This window comes from Otolemur garnettii, unplaced genomic scaffold (genome assembly GCF_000181295.1).
Source record: "Otolemur garnettii isolate 467f Iridium unplaced genomic scaffold, OtoGar3 scaffold00049, whole genome shotgun sequence".
Lineage (NCBI taxonomy): Eukaryota > Metazoa > Chordata > Mammalia > Primates > Galagidae > Otolemur > Otolemur garnettii.
In genome coordinates, this window is record NW_003852444.1 from 1,466,532 (window position 1) to 1,484,848 (window position 18,317).

An 18,317-nucleotide genomic window follows, 5' to 3' on the forward strand; every position below is an offset into this window, starting at 1 on the left:
AGCCCCTTTCCCTCATTTTATATGAATCTTTTTTCTTCCAGATAGTCTTTTTTTGCCACTCTTCACTGGTACATAACTGATTAGTTAGCCAGGAAAAAAACAAAACAAAACAAAACAAACAAAACTACTATCATCTGAAGAACATTGGTTCTATTTTCCAGTTTAGTAAATTCTACTATTTGAATTGGCTATAGATTTGAGGTTGTAATGAAATATACTAGACTGATTCCTGTCTGTTTAATACTTCATGGTCACCCCCTTTCTAGGTTAGAACAGCTTTTCTCCATATCTGCTTGAGCTCCTGCTGCTATCAGACAGCTAAATTAATGAAAAAAGCAATTTTTTTTTCTCTTATAATATTGTGTCTGCAGGAGAAAAGGATTCCAGTCCCACAGACTCCATTTCTATTCTGCTCCAAATTTTTTAATTCCTGTTAAAATAAAATTAAATAATAAATAGTGAAGCTGGAAAACTGACACCATGTAATCTAGATTTATAGTATTTCACAGATGAAGAAACAGGAAACCATGAACACTTAGAATCATTAAGTGGGAGACTTTTCTGAAATTATTTTGTTTCTAAGTGTGAGTTGTTTCCTCTTGGTACACAGGACTCAGAATTATTTTGGAAAAATTCTAATTTCAATTAGATTTCAGTAACATCTTAAAATTTAGCACTGAAAGCCCTTTGTGCACAGCACAATGGTGTCTTAAATCATTTATAATGCAATCATCTATATCCTATCCCCCTAAAAAAGGTAACTGAAAAAGAGAAACAAATGTTACCTACCTTTAAAAAGTTGGAATAATTGGCTAATAACAAAAGAGTTATTCTCTTGATTTAAACTTAAGATATGAAACTATAAAAATGCTAGAAGAAAGTGTAGGGAAAACACTTGAAAAAATTGGCATGGGGGAAAATTTTATGAGAAGGACCCCCTCAGGCAATTGAAGCAACATCAAAAACACTTTTAGGACCTGATGAAACTAAAAAGCTTCTGCACAGCCAAGAACACAGTAAATGAAGCGGGTAGACAGCCCTCAGAATGGGAGAAAATATTGCTGGGTATGTCTCTGACAAAGGTTTAATAACCTGAATCGATAGAGAACTCAAATGTATTAGCAAGAAAAAAACAAGTGATCTCATCTCAGGGTGGGCAAGGGACTTGAAAAGAAATTTCTCTAAAGAAGGTAGGTGCATGGCCTATAGATATATGAAAAAATGCTCACCATCCTTAATCATCAGAGAAATGCAAATCAAAACTATTTTGAGATATCACCTAACTCCAGTAAGATTAGCCTATATCACAAAATCCCAAAACCAGAGATGCTGGCATGGATGTGGAGAAAAGGGAGCACTTCTACACTGCTGGTGGGAATGCAAATTAATTCATTCCTTTTGGAGAGACATCTGGAGAACACTTAGAGAACTAAAAATAGACCTGCCATTTGATCCTGCAATTCCTTTATTAGGAATATATTAGGTATATATCCAAAAGACCAAAAATCGAATTACAACAAGATATTTGTATCGGAATGTTTATTGCAGCCCAATTCATAATTGCTAGATCATGGAAGAAGCCCAAGTGCCCATCAACCCACGAATGGATCAATAAATTGTGGTATGTGTACACCATGGAATATTATGCAGTCCTAAAGAAAGATAGAGACTTTATCTCCTTCATGTTTACATGGATGGAACTGGAAAATGTTCTTCTTAGCAAAGTATCTCAAGAATGGAAGAAAAAGTATCCAATGTACACAGCCCTCTTTTGAAACTAATTTATAGCTTTCATAGGAATTTTATAACCTAATTATAGCCTTAGAATATGGGGAGGGGTGTGGGAGACAGGAGGGGAGGCGGGTGGATGGGTGGAGGGAGGGTAATTTGTGGGGTCACCTCTATGGTTTACAAGGGTACAAGTGAATCTTTCTAAAAGCAGAGTATGAATGTCTTAACTCAATAACTAAGAAAATGACATGAAGGCTACATTAACCAGTTTGATGAGAATATTTCAAAATGTATATGAAAACACCACACTGTACCCCATGATTGCATTAATGTACACAGTTATGATTTAAGAAAAAAAAAGAGTTATTCTCTTATTCCTTTACATGATAATGTTTATGAATTTGATATTAATTTATGTACTACATACTTCCTGAGGCATGAGGATTTTATTATGCAAAAGACAAAAATCCTTGCTTTTAAAAGAACATAGCCTAATGCAAAACTCAGTTTTCAACAACTTCCAAAGTAGCAATGGTAGAGATTTTTCCCAGGGAAAATGAAGAAGAAAAATCTGTATAATTTTAGTTATGAATTAAAATTAAAAACAATATTTCTATATCAATTATATTTCTAGGGGACTAAAATATTGAAGAATAAGAGCCTTTAAAAAATGAGGAAGTTTGAAAGTCATCCCTTGAAGGAATTAAGCGTTAAAAAAGGAGGCATAACTATAATAATTGCCTCACTGAGATCTAAGCTTCTCTCCTAATTTATGGAAAAGTAAAATTTACCCTTCTTGAACTTTCTCCTATTTTTTCAAATCATTTGAAATGACATTATAAATAAGTCAATGCTACAAATTTTTGCTTGCTTGTTTTCTGGTCAATATCCCCACTCTCCCTACCACAGACACACACACATATACACATCAGTTTGATGGAAAATAAAGTCAGTGCAAATTTTTTGGAGAATGCAGTTTTACCAGAAATTTGAACAGTTTTAAGGCTATATTAAAGAAGTCTTAAATGCAAAGTTTGAAGATCTCAGGTCATATACATATATGTACAAATACACTTATAATAGTAATTATGAAAATAAAGGAAATGTGTTATATAGTTTACATAGTTTATTTATAATTAGAATAAAATTCTATTCTTTGTCAGGCAGGGTCTGAGCTCACCAAATATCCCAAAATGTCTGAAGTGATTGTACCTTTAATTTCTAGAAGTCATTCCAAGAACAAGCAAAGTTATTTGCTACATGTGTATTTTGGTAAGGTTATATAATTCATTTAGTTGAAAATGGAGCATCCACAGAAGTGACAAAAGTAAAAGTGTCCTGTATATTCATAACAGAAAAGTGAGGTTGGCATAACTATAGAAAATGAATGCCTTTCATGATGTTAACCACATGACAGGCATTTTATACAAATTGTCACCAGTATTCACAACACTCTGGAAGAAGTACTACATTTTATTTGACAAAACAACAACAACAAAAAACTAAGCCACAAAATATTTAAATAACTTACTAGAGAGCACATCTAGAGAGAGGCAGAACAAAGATCAGAAACCAAATCTGTTTAATGAAGCCAGAGATCAGCCCTTTCTACCTGAGAAGAGATGACCTAAGAAGACATCATCTTACAGACCATTAAAATGTAAAATATCAAGGGTTGACCTAGATATAGAAATTCATTAAACTTATGGATACTTTTTTTGAATACAAGGATTTAACCATAATAGTCTTCATTAGCGCTAATGTGTGGGAGTCCTATCTATACATACCTGATCTCTTTTTTGGTTTTGCTAATATATAACAAAAGATTCTTAGAGTCTTAACCTTTTTCTGAATTTCCCTAAAACTTTCTGAAGAGCATTCATCACTTCCTTATTCCTCAAGCTGTAGATCAAGGGATTCAACATGGGTGCCACCACGGCATAGAAAAGAGTAACCACTTTCTCCTCTTCTTCCGAGGAGGTAGACTGTGGCCCCAAGTAAGTGAAGATGGTTGTCCCAAAGCACATGCAAACCACAGTTAGGTGAGAGGCACAAGTCCCAAAGGCTTTTCTACGTCCTTGAGTAGAACGAATGCGTAGAATGGCAGCCACGATATGCACATAGGAGAACAGAACCAGCGAACAGGGAATCACGAGCACCAGAAATCCTGAGATGGCCACCATGACCTTGTTGAAGGAGATGTCCACACAAGCTAGTCGTAGCACTGCTAGGGTTTCACAGACAAAGTGATTAATAACATTGTGACACAGGGGAAGCTGGAAGGTGATGATGGTTTCCATCAGTGAATTCATGAATCCAGCCATCAGGCAGCCAGTAGCCAGCCCCAGGTATAGCCCTTTGTGCATGAGGACTGTGTAGTGCAGTGGGAAGCACACTGCCATGTAGCGATCATAAGCCATAGCTCCAAGCAGGAAGAACTCAGACCCACCCAATGCCAGGGAAATGTAAAGCTGGAGCACACAGCTGTGAAAGGGGATGGACTTTGATGGTGAAATGAAGTGGATCAACATTTGTGGGACAACACTGCTTGCATAACAAAGATCCACAAAGGACAGAACACTAAGGAAGAAGTACATGGGGGTATGAAGCCTGATGTCCAGTCTGATCAGAAGCACCATGAGGCCATTTCCCACCACAGTCACCAAGTACATGGCCAGCATCAGGACAAATAGGGAGATCTGAATGCCCCAGTCACTGGACAGTCCCAGCAGAATAAATTCACTCAACCATGTCTGGTTTTTATTTTTCTGGTCCATGAGCTCCAGAGGACCAAACTAATTATGTAGAAATAACAAATCATGAAAACTTAGGATTGGAAGGTTTGTTTGTCGACCATATGGAGGGCGTATCCACCTGAACTTGAAATTCCCCTAGAATATCACCACTGAATCCCTGTCCAGACTGCTTGTACAGTGAGTCCATGGATGAGGACCATGCTGGTACAACTAGAACTTAAGGATAAAAGAAGGTACATTCTTGGGATTCAATTCTTCTGCTCTGAAACAAGGGTAGGAAATTAAATGAAGCATTTAGACTGAAGCATCTTACTCAATTTAACACTTATTATAGAGGAAAAAAATCCTGCCTTACTGGCAAGAAAGTTTTTGGTCCACATGAAAGACATTTCTGAATTCTGAATGATGTTCAGTAGTACTTATTTTTTGTTAATTGGGTTTCTCTTCGAGATACCTCAGATCAACCCTACTAACCTCTCCTCAGTGGAAGGCATCCATGAGACACTGAATGTAAATAGATTTCTTGTACATTTTAGTACTAAGCCATTTTGAGATTATTTTCTGTGACTTACCCTTTTACTTTCAGAATGTCAAGTGGAATTTTTCCTCCCCACCTATCTCATATTACTGGCTTAGGTAGGGGAGACTACCCAAGATGACCAACTTCAGGGATAAGCTGTTGCATGAGAAGAAAATATAGGTAAAGGTAACTCTTAAAATTAATCTCTTATGCACTCCCAAGGTGAACTTAATACGATATTTATTGATATCAGGTTATTACTTGATAATGATGTTTTCTCAGGCAAGTTAGAGTTCATTAATTTCCTATGGAAAATGGACCAGTCCTCACCAGTAAGGCTTTAACTGCAAAACATACTAATAGGTGGTAGTTTGATTTTGGGTTTTTTTTTTTTTTTTCATTTTTTTGGCCAGGGCCCACCACCTCTGGTATATGGGGGCCTTGCCCTACTCACTGAGCCATAGGCACTGCCCTATTTTGGTTTTTAATCACTTTATTGAGCTTTTACACAGTAAAGGAAATAATCAACAAAATTAAAAGGAAACTTACATGATGGGATAAGAAAATATTTGCAAGCCATATATCTGATAAGGGGCTAATTTCCAAAATATGCAGGAAACTCCCATCACTCAAAGCCAAAAAGAAGGATAGAAAAACATAGGTAAAGGAACTTGTTCCAAGTTGACATACGAATGCCAACAGGCAAATGAAAAGGTCCACAATATCAGTTATTGTCAGGAAAATAAACACGAGACACTAGAGAAGGAGGGAAGTGATTCATATCTAACAATGTAGATAGAGCCAGAGGACTTGGAGAGATTCTTATGACAATACATGAAGGCATTCCACTGAAATCCATACTAGTCATGCTATGACTCTAGTAGACTATGATCACATTTACTGAAAGTTTCTAGTTTTAGCCTAGAAACTTTTGGGATAATGGTTAGAGTTATATCACTTATATCACAAGTAGTTGTGGTATTTAAGATTAAAGCTCATTATTAAGACAATAACAATATTCAGATGATTAGTAATAAAACATTCAGTATTTAGTGTTGTTTTGAATAAGATACAAGATGCCAAGGAATTAATTTAAAATATAGATTTTTCAGAAATTGTCAAAAAGAAATTAGTAAAAGTAATGAAATAATGTCAGGTAGCATGTTCCATGTCTTGCACTGAGAACTTTCAGTCACAAATTCCAAAATCAATCAGACAACAAACTCAACTATAGTATTGGGGAAGAAAATGTGAAATGCTTAAAGTTGTAAGATTCTTTTGTGTAAAAAGATAAAAGGATTAGGCGGTGCCTGTGGCTCAAAGGAGTAGGGCGCCAGCCCCATATGCCAGAGGTGGTCGGTTCAAACCCAGCCCTGGCCAAGAAAAAAAAAAATATGAAAGGATTCAAAAGTCTTACTGGTTCAAAAATTTCCTACTTCTGGAAGTCCATATGCAAACATGAACTGGTCATGTTTGCAGTGTTCTCCTGCCCCAGCCTAAGTGCACGTCTGGTACCCCAGGGCTTTTTTGGGATTCACCCACAGCTGAAAGACAAAGACAGTACCTGAAAAAATACTGCTATATGAAAACCCATCCATTCTTCCCCCTTCAATTGCCTTTTTCCTGCTATCTGGCCGCCTACACTCATTTGGATTGTGGAGGATGTCATTAGGTCTGTTATGATGGGTGAAAGCGTTTCCTAGAAAATTCACATTACCTTTTCTGGGTTTGTTGATTTGAATCTAAAGATCTCAAATATACTTTCTCCATAGGTGAGTGTTTTCTTTTTTCCTTCATTTTCTCCTTCCCACCTAATATCATGATGTTTGCAGGCATCTTCAAATCTTCAGTTTAGAAGAGGAACACACCTCTCTCTTCTGCTCTCTTTCAGTCTCTCTCTTCCCATTTCTCTTTCTAGGTACACACATATATAAACACATATATACATATATATACACACACATGGATATATATAATGTATTCCAAACACACACTTCAAGAATTCCTGACAATATAAATGTTGAAGGAACTAATAGCTATTTTGTGTTTTCGTCTTTGTCACAGGATTTAAACAAATAACTAAATAACTATGCATATCACAATTAAAACCTAATACATACCAAAATGCATGAGCAGTTTCCAAGAAGTGTTTCTATTGTGACCTATGTTTTAAAGGAATACCAGCGATTTGTCCTATCTTGTAGGCAGTACTTACTCCAAATAACCTGCCCTCAGTGATCTCTAGCAAGAGTGCAGATGTAAGTGTGATGCAGTGACTCTTCCAGAATTATCAGTGGGTATGCACATGCACACGGGTGACATAAATGTAGAAATTATGGTTAGTAGCATATTCATTTACATTTTCCACTTCTAGAATAAAATAGAAAAAAGCAGTGATATGTTTCTACCTATCTGAAAAATGTATTCGAAAGAAAAGTATTTGTGCTTAAATCCATGGTGTTTTTGCTCAGTAATGTAGTCAAGCAAGTATATTTTCAAGTTTCCTATCTCTTATATAAACAATTCTGTTGTTATTCCCTAAATAAAATATATTTGATAACTTTAAAGGGGGCAAGCAATAAAATCAAAGCAGAACTTGATTTCTTAGTTAAATTGTTTCAAATAACTTTCCTATTGAATGAATCATAAGATATTTGTGTTTGGTTTCAGAAAATCTTCTCAATCTTGCCTGCTATTTTGGTGGCAGGTGGTGGGAAGAAAACAAATTTCTGAAAGACTCTTGGCTAGCAAAAGTGCAAAATCTCATGAGGCCAGGAAGAACGTTAAGAGAAGAATTAAGTTATGATTGCATTTATCTGTATATCGCATTGGTATACCCATCTGTTTATTAATTCCTGAGCACTTATCCTGTGCTGGGCATTATACTAAATATAACTCTATTACCTTAATGTAATAAATATGATTACAACAGCACTCTGAACTTTGACTTGTTATTTATATTTTGCTTATGAAAAAAAGGTAATGTGCTTAGAAAGTGGGGAAGCTGGTAGGTAAATAAAGGATTATCTGGGTTCTGAGGGTACATCCATTATGCTACTCCTAGATGTAGAATGACCTGGGTAAGACACAGAATAATCACTGTTAAAAGGCTTGGGAGCAGCTCAATATAGAAATTAGCAGGTGTATGAAGAAGATTAATAGATTTCCTCCTTTTTTAATCTCATTCATTTTAGAGACTAAAAAATCCAAGAGCTGGAGGAGGTTGCTCCCCACTTACCCATGAATTTGAAGCCTGGCTTTTAAGCCACATAAGCAACAGGTCAGGAGGAAAAACACAGTACGCCATTCCCATTTGGGGGTTATCGTCTTCTATCTTCTTGCAGGGTATGATTATTTTTAAAACAAAGACCAGCCAAGTAACTTATTAAGAATTCAGATGTGGATAGTGGGACTGAGAGAAGCTACATTATATTCCTGCCCATGTCTAGGTAGCCAGTTGTGAGAAACATTTTACACAGATGTTCCTTTAAAGAATTGTGCCCCAAACAAAATTCCATATAAATTAAAAAAAGCTTGTCCCTGAGAGTTACCTTTCCACTGACCTCAGAAAAGGAAAGTTCCCTTAGGATAGACTGGTAGGGATCAAGGCTAGGAATGCTTGAATCACTTGAAAAGTTCAAGTTCCCTAATTTAAATAGCCAGGACATATTTTCTTAGGACAGATTTACACTAGAAGACAACTGTGTCAAGCCACCATACCCTTCAACTTGAAGAAAACCATACCCTTAGACTTGAAGAAGGCTGTGGATTACATGAGCCATCATCTTTCATCATGTATGTTTCTAAATAAGGATTGATGGAAGATGGAAAATTCTTGATTCACCTTTAAAGAAGGCCAGACTGTGTCTTGGAAGGATGGCAGGGGTGGGAAAGTTGTGGAATTAAAGGAAGTGTAATTAGAACAGGCACCTTTCTCTAACTTTAGGGATGAAATCTCAAAGGGCCAATTATGGTTTGCTTATTAGATTTCTTGCATTTTCTGTCCGGTCACTTCTATACCTAACACCCTAACCTATGTTTCAAGTTTGCAGATAACAATGTCGTTTTATTTTCCCTTGAGCACAGGAAGGAGTTTACCAAACTTTAATTTCTCAAGAGAATTACTTTTGAGTCTTCAGTGATACCACCTTTGAATGGTGGAAACTTTTATCTCATTTTGTGATCATTAAATCTGTACTTTCTCATTCCAATTCATCCATTTCTACATTCTTTTGAGCAATAGCTCCTGGACCAGGCAATGTGGGAGAGCATTGGAATGCTCTGTGGTGCATAATCTGATCTGAAGATGGTCAGGGAGACATGTGTATACTAGTCGCCAAGGAGATGTTACTTTTTATTGGGTGAGTTTGTGTTTAGAATTCTAACACCACATCCTGTAGCTTTCTTAGAACTTTTGCCTTCTCACTTCCCTTAAAGGAAGACAGATTGTAGAATTGGTTTATAACTTAGAAATGTTATCCTTCCCAGAATTTTTCTTGAGACAGAGGCTTGCTTTTTAACTCTGGGTAGAGCACAGTGGCATAATCACAGCTTACAGAAACCTAAAACTCTTGGGCTCAAGTGATTCTTTTGCCTCAGCCTCCTCAATAGCATGGACTACCCCATGTCCAATTATTTATCATGTATTGTGGAAGATTTTTTTCAACATGAAGGACTGGTCTGAATTGTAGGGATGTCCTACAATTCTGAATTTTTTTACAGTTAATTGAGATATTATGGCCCGAAGGAAAGAATTTGAAGAGCTGATATTGAAGGAAAAAAGTTGATCTACATTTTCTGGAAAGCAGCAGCTAAAGAAAGATGGCAGAACATTTTGGTGTTAGCAAGACCATGGTTAGTAACATACAGAAATGTAAACATGAGTACTTGGAGAGATATTATAAGGAAAGCAGAGACTCATAGTAGAAAAGAAAGAAAAATTCCCTCAATGAAGTCAATGAAGCTACATCAAGCTGGTTCAAGCAAATAAGGGCAGTTAATGCTCAAATCTCTGGGGTAATTATCCAAGAAGTTGCTAAAAAAATTACACAGGAATTTCGGGTGGCAGATTTCCAAGCATAAAGTGGTTGTTTTGAGAAACTTAAACTACTTCACAAGATCTCCGAGAAAATCTTCTGTGGTGAATGCAGTGAAGTTCCAGTACAGTGGTTCTCAACCTTCCTAATGCCATAACTCTTTAATACAGTTCCTGTGGGTTGCAATCCACAGGTTGAGAACCACTGTTCCAGTAGAAGTTTTGGAAGAGTTTATCAAAAAGTTCCTTGATTTCACCAGAGGCTTCAAAGATGATGACATCTTTAACTCTGACAAGTGTAGACTCTTTTTCTGGGCTATGCCTAACTTTCAGGAGCCTCATCCTGAAAAGTGAAATGTTAAAGAAGAAAATATTCTCATTTCTGCTTTGTGCTACCTCAACCAGAGAGAAACTAAAGCCTTTGGTAATTGGTTAATTGGTAAAGCCACATGCGTTCACATACTTGAAGCCCAAACCTTCCCATCATTTGGAGATCAAACAAAGGCACATGGCTGACTGGTGCCCTATTTGATGAATGGGTAAGAGGTATCAACTGAGAAATGAAGAAGAAGAAATGGCCTATCTTACTGACAGTAGACAACTGTCCTTACCACCCACAAGTCAATCATGCCACAAACATGACACTAAAATTTCTGTCTCAATACATGACCTCAAAAATCCAACCCCTTGACCACGGCATCATTAAAACATTTAAAATGCACTACCAAGTCCAGCTTCTGCAGTGGGTCATTACTAAAACACAAACCTTTGGTCCACCTGTGGAAGTAACTTCATCTGCTATATCAGTTAACACCCTGGATGCTTTCTTCTGGGTCAGTTCTTCTTGGAATAAAGTTCAGGCAGGAATGATACAGAAGTGTTTCAAGAAAGTAAGATTTGTCACATCCCAAGAGCATGCTTTGGCCCCATCAGACAGTCTATCTCCTATGGCATAATTCAAAGGAGTAGATTTTGGAATTTCTGTTTCAATGGATGAAGAGGTGGCAGTTTGTGATGAACATGACCCAGAAACAATTTTCAAGCTGTATTCTCAAAGTACAGATTAGCATAAAAGAGCATGAAGCAGCTGATAAAATGATAGAAGCAGGTAAGTATGACACACAAATTCATGAATATCAGTGGTGTTTCTAAACACCAGCAATAACCAACTAGAAAAACAAAATAAAATGCCATGTATTTTATTTGGGAATTGCTTAACAGAAAATATATATGTGCTCTATGGAGCTCTTTGACAAAACTCTTAGTATTCCCAATACTCTTATTTTTTTATTTTTACATATACATGTGTTTACTAGGTTTCCCCTTTTTGCCTTCACAAAATCGAAAAGGCTTAAAATTTAACAATAACAATGTATAAGGACTAGAAGCAAAATCCTCATAAAGAATGAATGAAGAGAAATACATTCATAAAAGAAATCAGACGATTTCTGCAATGAAGTATTAAACAATAATAATAGTAATGCAAAGAAAGTAGCATTCACATTGTCAAATAAGAGTATGTCTATTATAGAATGCTTTGAGTCTGAGGTTCAGTATAGAGTCATCAGTTAACTTCTTCTTATTATTTTTTTCCCAAAGTCTCAAAAAATAGATGACTAATATTTATAAATAAAAATAAAGATAATTTTAAAAAACATATCATGCCAAATCTTATAGACAATAGAAAGAGAAGAAATACTTTAAGATCATTTTGCTTAATCTGGATACACCTGACATTAAAATTGCAAAAAACATATTATTATAAAGGGGAAATTACAAACATAATTCACTTTTAAATGAGGATGCAGTATCCTGTATCCTAAACAACATATTAACAAGTTGAAGTAAAAATTAATGTTTAAGTAATGTACTTTAGTCAAAATCGAATCCAATGTATGTGAGAATTAGTCACTATTTTTTTTCTTGTCCTTACCCTCATCCCCTCCCTCCTTCTCTGTCTGCTCTCCTCATCCCCCATGCCCCACCATGTCATTATTGTCATTAATTGTCCTCATACCAAAATTGAATACATAGGATTCATACTTCTCCATTCCCATGATGTTTCACTAAGGATAATTTGTTCCACCTCCATCCAGGTTAGTACAACTAACCCATTACTGGACATCGATCCAGAAGGAAAAAAAAAAAAAAACCTTTTATTATAAAGATACTTGTACTAGGCTGTTTATTGCAGCCCAATTTACAATCACTAAAATGTGAAAGCAGCCTAAAGGCCCTTCAACCCAGGAATGGATTGGCAAGCTGTGGTATATGTATACCATGGAATATGATTCAGCCATTAAAAAAAATGGAGATTTTGCAGCATTTGTACTAACCTGGATTCAGGTGGAACACATTATCCATTTTTTTTTTGCAGTTTTTGGCTGGGGCTGGGTTTGAACCCACCACCTCTGGCATATGGGGCTGGTGCCCTACTCCTTTGAGCCACAGGCACCACCCTTCCCAATATTCCTTATCTACCTTCCCTATGTTATTTTTTTCCACAGCAATTATACCATACAACATATTATATATTTTACTTAGTTCTTATACTTACTACGTATCCATTTCCTTTAAATAGAATGTAGACTTCATGAGGGCAGAGATTTTTGTTTTCTTTTCACTGTTGTATTCATGACAGTAGGAGAGTACCTGGTATATGATAGATATTGAACAAATATTCATTGAACAAATTTAGAAAAAAATGTTAAAACTCTAAATAGGACCTTAAAGACTTTCTGAATAACTGAAAAGACATTTCATGCTTTACATGGGACAGTTTGATATAAAGATGTCAGTTCTCCAAAAGTAATCTACAAACTCAGTGTAAACCCTATCAAAATTTCAGATGAAATTTTAAGGGAACTTAATAACAAGCAGCAAAAATTCATATGGAATGCATCACTATATAACAGCTGAAACTTTGTAAAAGAAGAGCAAATAAGATGAGTCTGTTATTCAGTTTGTGGTAATTTCAAATTTGATGAAAAGAGAAGAAAATATCCAAAGAGACTATGACACCAAAACATAGGCAATAAAAGCAAACATAGACAAGTGGGATTATATCAAACTAAAACATTTCTACACAGCAAAGGAATTAATCAACAAAATGAAAACACAACCTATAGAATGGAAGAAATTGGTTGCAAATCAAATATCTGAAAAGGAGTTAAGATCCAAAATGTAAATGTCATGAATTTATACAACTCAATAGCAAAAACACACAAATAACCCAATTTTTAAAAATGGGTAAAGAACCTGAGTAGACATTTTTCCAAAGAAGACATACCAATGACCAATAGGTATATGAAAAGGTGTTCAACATCACCAATGACCAATAGGTATATGAAGAAAAAGTGTCCAATATACTAGCCCTACTATGAAACCAATTTATAGCTTTCTTAGCTATAACCCAGTTATAGCCCCCAAAAAAGGGGAAAGGGGAGAGGAAGGGGAGGGGGAGGATGGGTAAAGGGATAGTAATTGGTGGGACCACACCTACGGTGCATCTTACAAGGGTACATGTGAAATTTACTAGCTGTAGAATATAAATGTCTTAACACAATAACTAAGAAAATGCTGTGAAGGCTATGTTAACCAGTTTGATGAAAACATTTCAAATTGTATATAAAACCAGCACATTGTACCCCAAGATTGCATTAATGTACACAGCTATGATTTAATTAAAAAAAAAAAAAAGGGCAGCGCCTGTGACTCAAAGGAGTAGGGTGCCAGCCCCATATGCCAGAGGTAGCAGGTTCAAATCCAGCCCCGGCCAAAAATAAAAAGTGTTCAACATCACCAATGAGCAGAGAAATGCAAATCAAAACCAAATGAAATATTAACTCACACCTGTGAGGATGACAACTGTTAAAAAGACAAGAGATAACAAGTGTTGGTGCAGATGTGGAGAAAAAAAAACTTACACATTGTTGGTGGGGATATAAATTTTTATAACCATATGGAAAACAGCATAGAGTTTTCTCATAAAATTAAAAATAGAACTACTAGCAATCCCATTTCTGGGTATATATCTAAAGAAAGTGACATAAATAGGTAATTGCAGCATTACTCACCATAGCCAAGATAGGATCAACCTAAGTGTCCATTAACAGGTGAATGGAGAAAGTATGATACACACACATCCTCAGAGGAATGTTATTCAGTCATACAAAAGAAGGAAATTCTGCCATTTGTAACAGTATGGATAAACCTGGAGGACATTATGATAAATAAAAGAGTCCAGGCACAGAAACAAATATATGATATGATCTCACTTACATGTGAAATATAAAAAAGTCAGACTAACAGAAGAAGCAAGTAGAACTAACAGAAGAAGCAAGTAGTTACCAGGGGCTGAGAGGAGAAAAATAGGGTGATATTAGTTGAATTTTCGGTTGTAAGATGGGCAAGTTCTGAGTATCCAAGGTACAGTATGGGTGGTGATCAATGTGTTGATTAATCTGAAGTGGGAATCATTATACACTATATACATATATGAAATCATCACATTTTACATCTTAAATATATACAATCTTTATCCATCAATTAAACATTGGGAAAAAGAATACAAAGAAGGGGTAGCCCCATTCTTGCAAAAAATTATTTAATATGACAAGTAATAGAAAGAAGATAATTATTTCCTCTTTTAAAAAGAAAATTCTTCTTAAAGAATTGCCTGTCTTAAAGAATTGTCTGTTTTTGTGTGGCCCATGAGAAAAAATTTTAGAAATTTTTCTACCATTTTAGAAAAATATGTAAATGGTAAAAAATAATCAAAAATATTTTAACATGTAAAAAACTACATAAAAGTCAAATTTCAGGGCTCATATATAAAAATATATTGGTGTATAGCCACGTTTATTCTTTTAAGTATGGTCTAAGGTTATTTTAGTTCTGCAACAGCAGAGCTGAGCAGCTGTGGCAGACTGTGTGGCTCACAAGGTGTAAAACATTTACTGCTTGGCCTATTATTGAAACAGTTTTCCGACACTTGACCTAGAAGATAGTAAATTTCCTGAGGTAGTTGCTATAACACCATTTAACAAAGCTGATGCCCATAAAATGACCATCAGTCACTTTACTTCAGAGAAACATGAATATACAGATAAAGTTGGTTATATTAGAGAAGAATTGGACTGCTTTGGCCGTGTAACTGAATATAGTGGAATGGAATGCAGAGACACCTTTGGTAGATATTGGTGTCCACAACTAAGGGGAGCATAGTTTATGGTGCTCCATGTGGACTTTTAACCTTCATCGTTCTCAAACCATTTACCTCTGTATCTCCTCCTCTGAACACTAAGCTGTGGGCACTACATCTTGTTTCACAACGTAGCACCCAATGGAAGCCCATCAACTCCTCCCTCACCCACCCACCACCCCAGAAGCTTCCTGCACAATATCCCTTCCTTCTCTATTCTCTGCTATCACAAGCTGAGCTTAGGCTGGTCCTTCCATTGGGGTGCTGAACTTCATTCCTTCCTCCTGATTGCATCAGTTAATCTCCTTTCTCCTTCCCATTCAACTTTTCTGTAACTGTCAACTCTGTACTATTTAATTAACATTTAGAAAAAAAAAAAACCCACAGCTGCTCATTTTCCTTGGTGACACAGCCATCTCTGTCTCCTCTTTACAGCAACATCTTTTAAGAAAGGTGTTACTTCCTAGGCTTCCATTCTTTCCTCTGCCTTTTGCAATGTCCCACCACATACTGAAACTTTTTTACAAAGTCTGAAAGATGTCTTGTTGATGTCATTTCTTTGTTTTTCGGATTTAAGCTTTTTTTACATTTTTAAATTTTTATGGGTAATAATAGTTTATCTTCATAGGGCACATGGATGTTTTGTTACTTGCATTCAACATGAAATAATCAATTCAGGGTAATAGGACCTAATTTTTCACAACATCCAACCTTAGTGAGAATGCCCTCTCCTCCCTCTTCTTTTGGGTACTGAACCGGCATATTTTGCTGTTGTCCTACTTAGCATTCCAGGAGTTCTTTCTCAGTCTCCCTCATAGTCCTCTTCCCCTGTGTATTCTTAAATGTTTGCCCTTTCCTGAGCCCCTCCTAAGTCCTCTCCTCTCACTGCAAAGCACAACTGAATGACCTCAGAGGCTTGCTGAGTGCCTCCACACAAACAGGTCAGGACCATAGCTCTCATTCTCAGACACTTCGAAGTTGCATTTGTCCTTCCCCCACATCTGTGATCCACATCTCAGAAATGGTACCCCCATCTACTAAGACACTCAATGAGCAATGGGATTCCATCGTTTCTTTCTCTTTCATGGTCCATATTCAAGACATAATCAAGTTCTTTCCACACATTCTCTGAATCTCTTTAAATGTGATTTTACTTACTTTTCTCTCTCCCCAAAACACTGCCTCAGTTGGAATTTCTTGATAGACCTTCAGTATAACAGGAATGGGCCCCTAGCTGATGTCTGCATCTCAACTCTTTTCTTCCTATTAGCTTGTTACTGATCATTCAAAAAAAAAATTACATCAAACAATTCACCTGCATAAAATCCTTTAACACCTCCCTCTTGCAATAAGGAAAAAATTTAAACATAATTTGACCTTCAAAGTCCCACTGACTTAACCCTTGCCTATATTTTAACCTCAGACCTTCTCTAGAGGCAAATTCCAGGTACTCTTGTTCATTCATGCTCTCTCTAGGATCTGCACGAATTGTCCTTTAGTCAGGTTGTCTATCATCTGGATAACATGTTCTCAGCCTTCAAGTTTCAGGCTAAGGTTTCCTTTGTACAACATGTCTTCCTACAGTCACATCAGTAGACTCCCACAGTCCTTGGGACCCTGGACTTACTTCCAGGTAGGTTCTAACTCACTGCATTGTAATTGCTTTATTGACCATCTTCTCTACATGTAGTCACATCCTTGATTATCAGGACTGTATCTTATTAACTGTAGTATCTCATGAACCATTAATTTTCACTACTCATCAAAAGGCTCCAATAATATCTACTGAATTAATGCCAGCAAAATTTCAGTCAAATAATACTGATACTTTTTGGTATACTGTCTATCTCACAAAATTTAGGACTTGCTCAACATTAAGGTAAAATTGAAATGCCAAATTGGTGTTGGAATATGTGAGCCTTCTATTTCATTTGCATACTATGGCTGTGTGACAATGTGTTCACAAATGGAAGAACCATAAATCAGCTGAGCTAATAAAGATAAAGGCAAGAAAGGAAGGCCCCCTTTTCAGACTCTTTGAAGTGAGAAGACCCATATTGTCATGTTTTTTCCTTTTATCCCCTTCTCTATCTCCTGTTCAATCATTCTTCACCTCCTCCCCCACCTTTTAAACCATATTTAGGTTTTTCATCACAAGTGAGGTTTACTCTCAGAAGATCCCAGCCCACTAGATGAATAAAGGTTGAGTGGGGCCTTAGTGCATGTGTGTGAGGTGAGGCAAGAGAATGCTCCTAAAATGCCATAAGGGTAACTTCTACACAGCAGATGGACCTGTCCTGATTTCTTAAAATTCGTATTAAACCTATACTGCCTTTCACTGGCTTGTCTGAGGAATATGCTTTTCTGAAATTACATATTTAGTTAATCTGAAGTTAGCGCTTTGTTTATTGGCTTACTGTCTTTCCAAAATTTCATTTCATATAAACTGTTTTTAGGTAAATAGTTTTCTGAATGTTCAGAGATTAGATTACTATAGCCTTTTGGATGAGAATCCATGCATAAATAATAATTTTCTTATCAAATTTTTCATTCCTTACATAGCAATAGCTGAATGTCAGGATTTTTCTAAGCCAGTAACACCACTGTGTATGAACAACCCTTGGCAGTATTCTCATCAGAGTAAAACTAGATCTTTAGTTGATGTATCTCCATTAATCACAAATTTACTGGATGTGGTTGCATATACCATGATTATAGTGAACAAATCTTCAAATGTGAGAATACATTTTGTTCTCAATGGAAATAGCATAACCATTTTCAAAATGGGGAAATAAGAACCTGTTGCCCACAATGTAATCCATAAATAGGTTCATAATTACAACCAATGTAACAAAAACCAAGTGCTCAATAATGTTTGGTTTATTCCAATTACTATCAAGACATACGAAAAAGGATTAGATAAGTGAAGCTGGTTTAATGTGGCAGTTCCTAATTCTATGGGTCCTGCTGCTGGGACACAAATAACTCCTCATGTCCCACACCTGAACACAGCCACTCAGCCTCCTACACAATGTCAGCAGCACCCAGGAGGCCATCTCCTTCCTGGTTGCC

At 36.3% G+C, this 18,317-nt stretch overlaps 1 protein-coding gene across 1 annotated transcript; it reads right to left on the bottom strand.

Moving 5' to 3' along the window:
• Nucleotides 1-3,560: 3,560 nt before the first annotated feature.
• Nucleotides 3,561-4,508, bottom strand: LOC100963308 (olfactory receptor-like protein OLF3). Its single transcript, XM_003791621.1, has one exon. The coding sequence runs from the start codon at nucleotides 4,506-4,508 to the stop codon at nucleotides 3,561-3,563; it is 948 nt and encodes a 315-aa protein (XP_003791669.1).
• Between the last annotated feature and the right edge of the window lie 13,809 nt (nucleotides 4,509-18,317).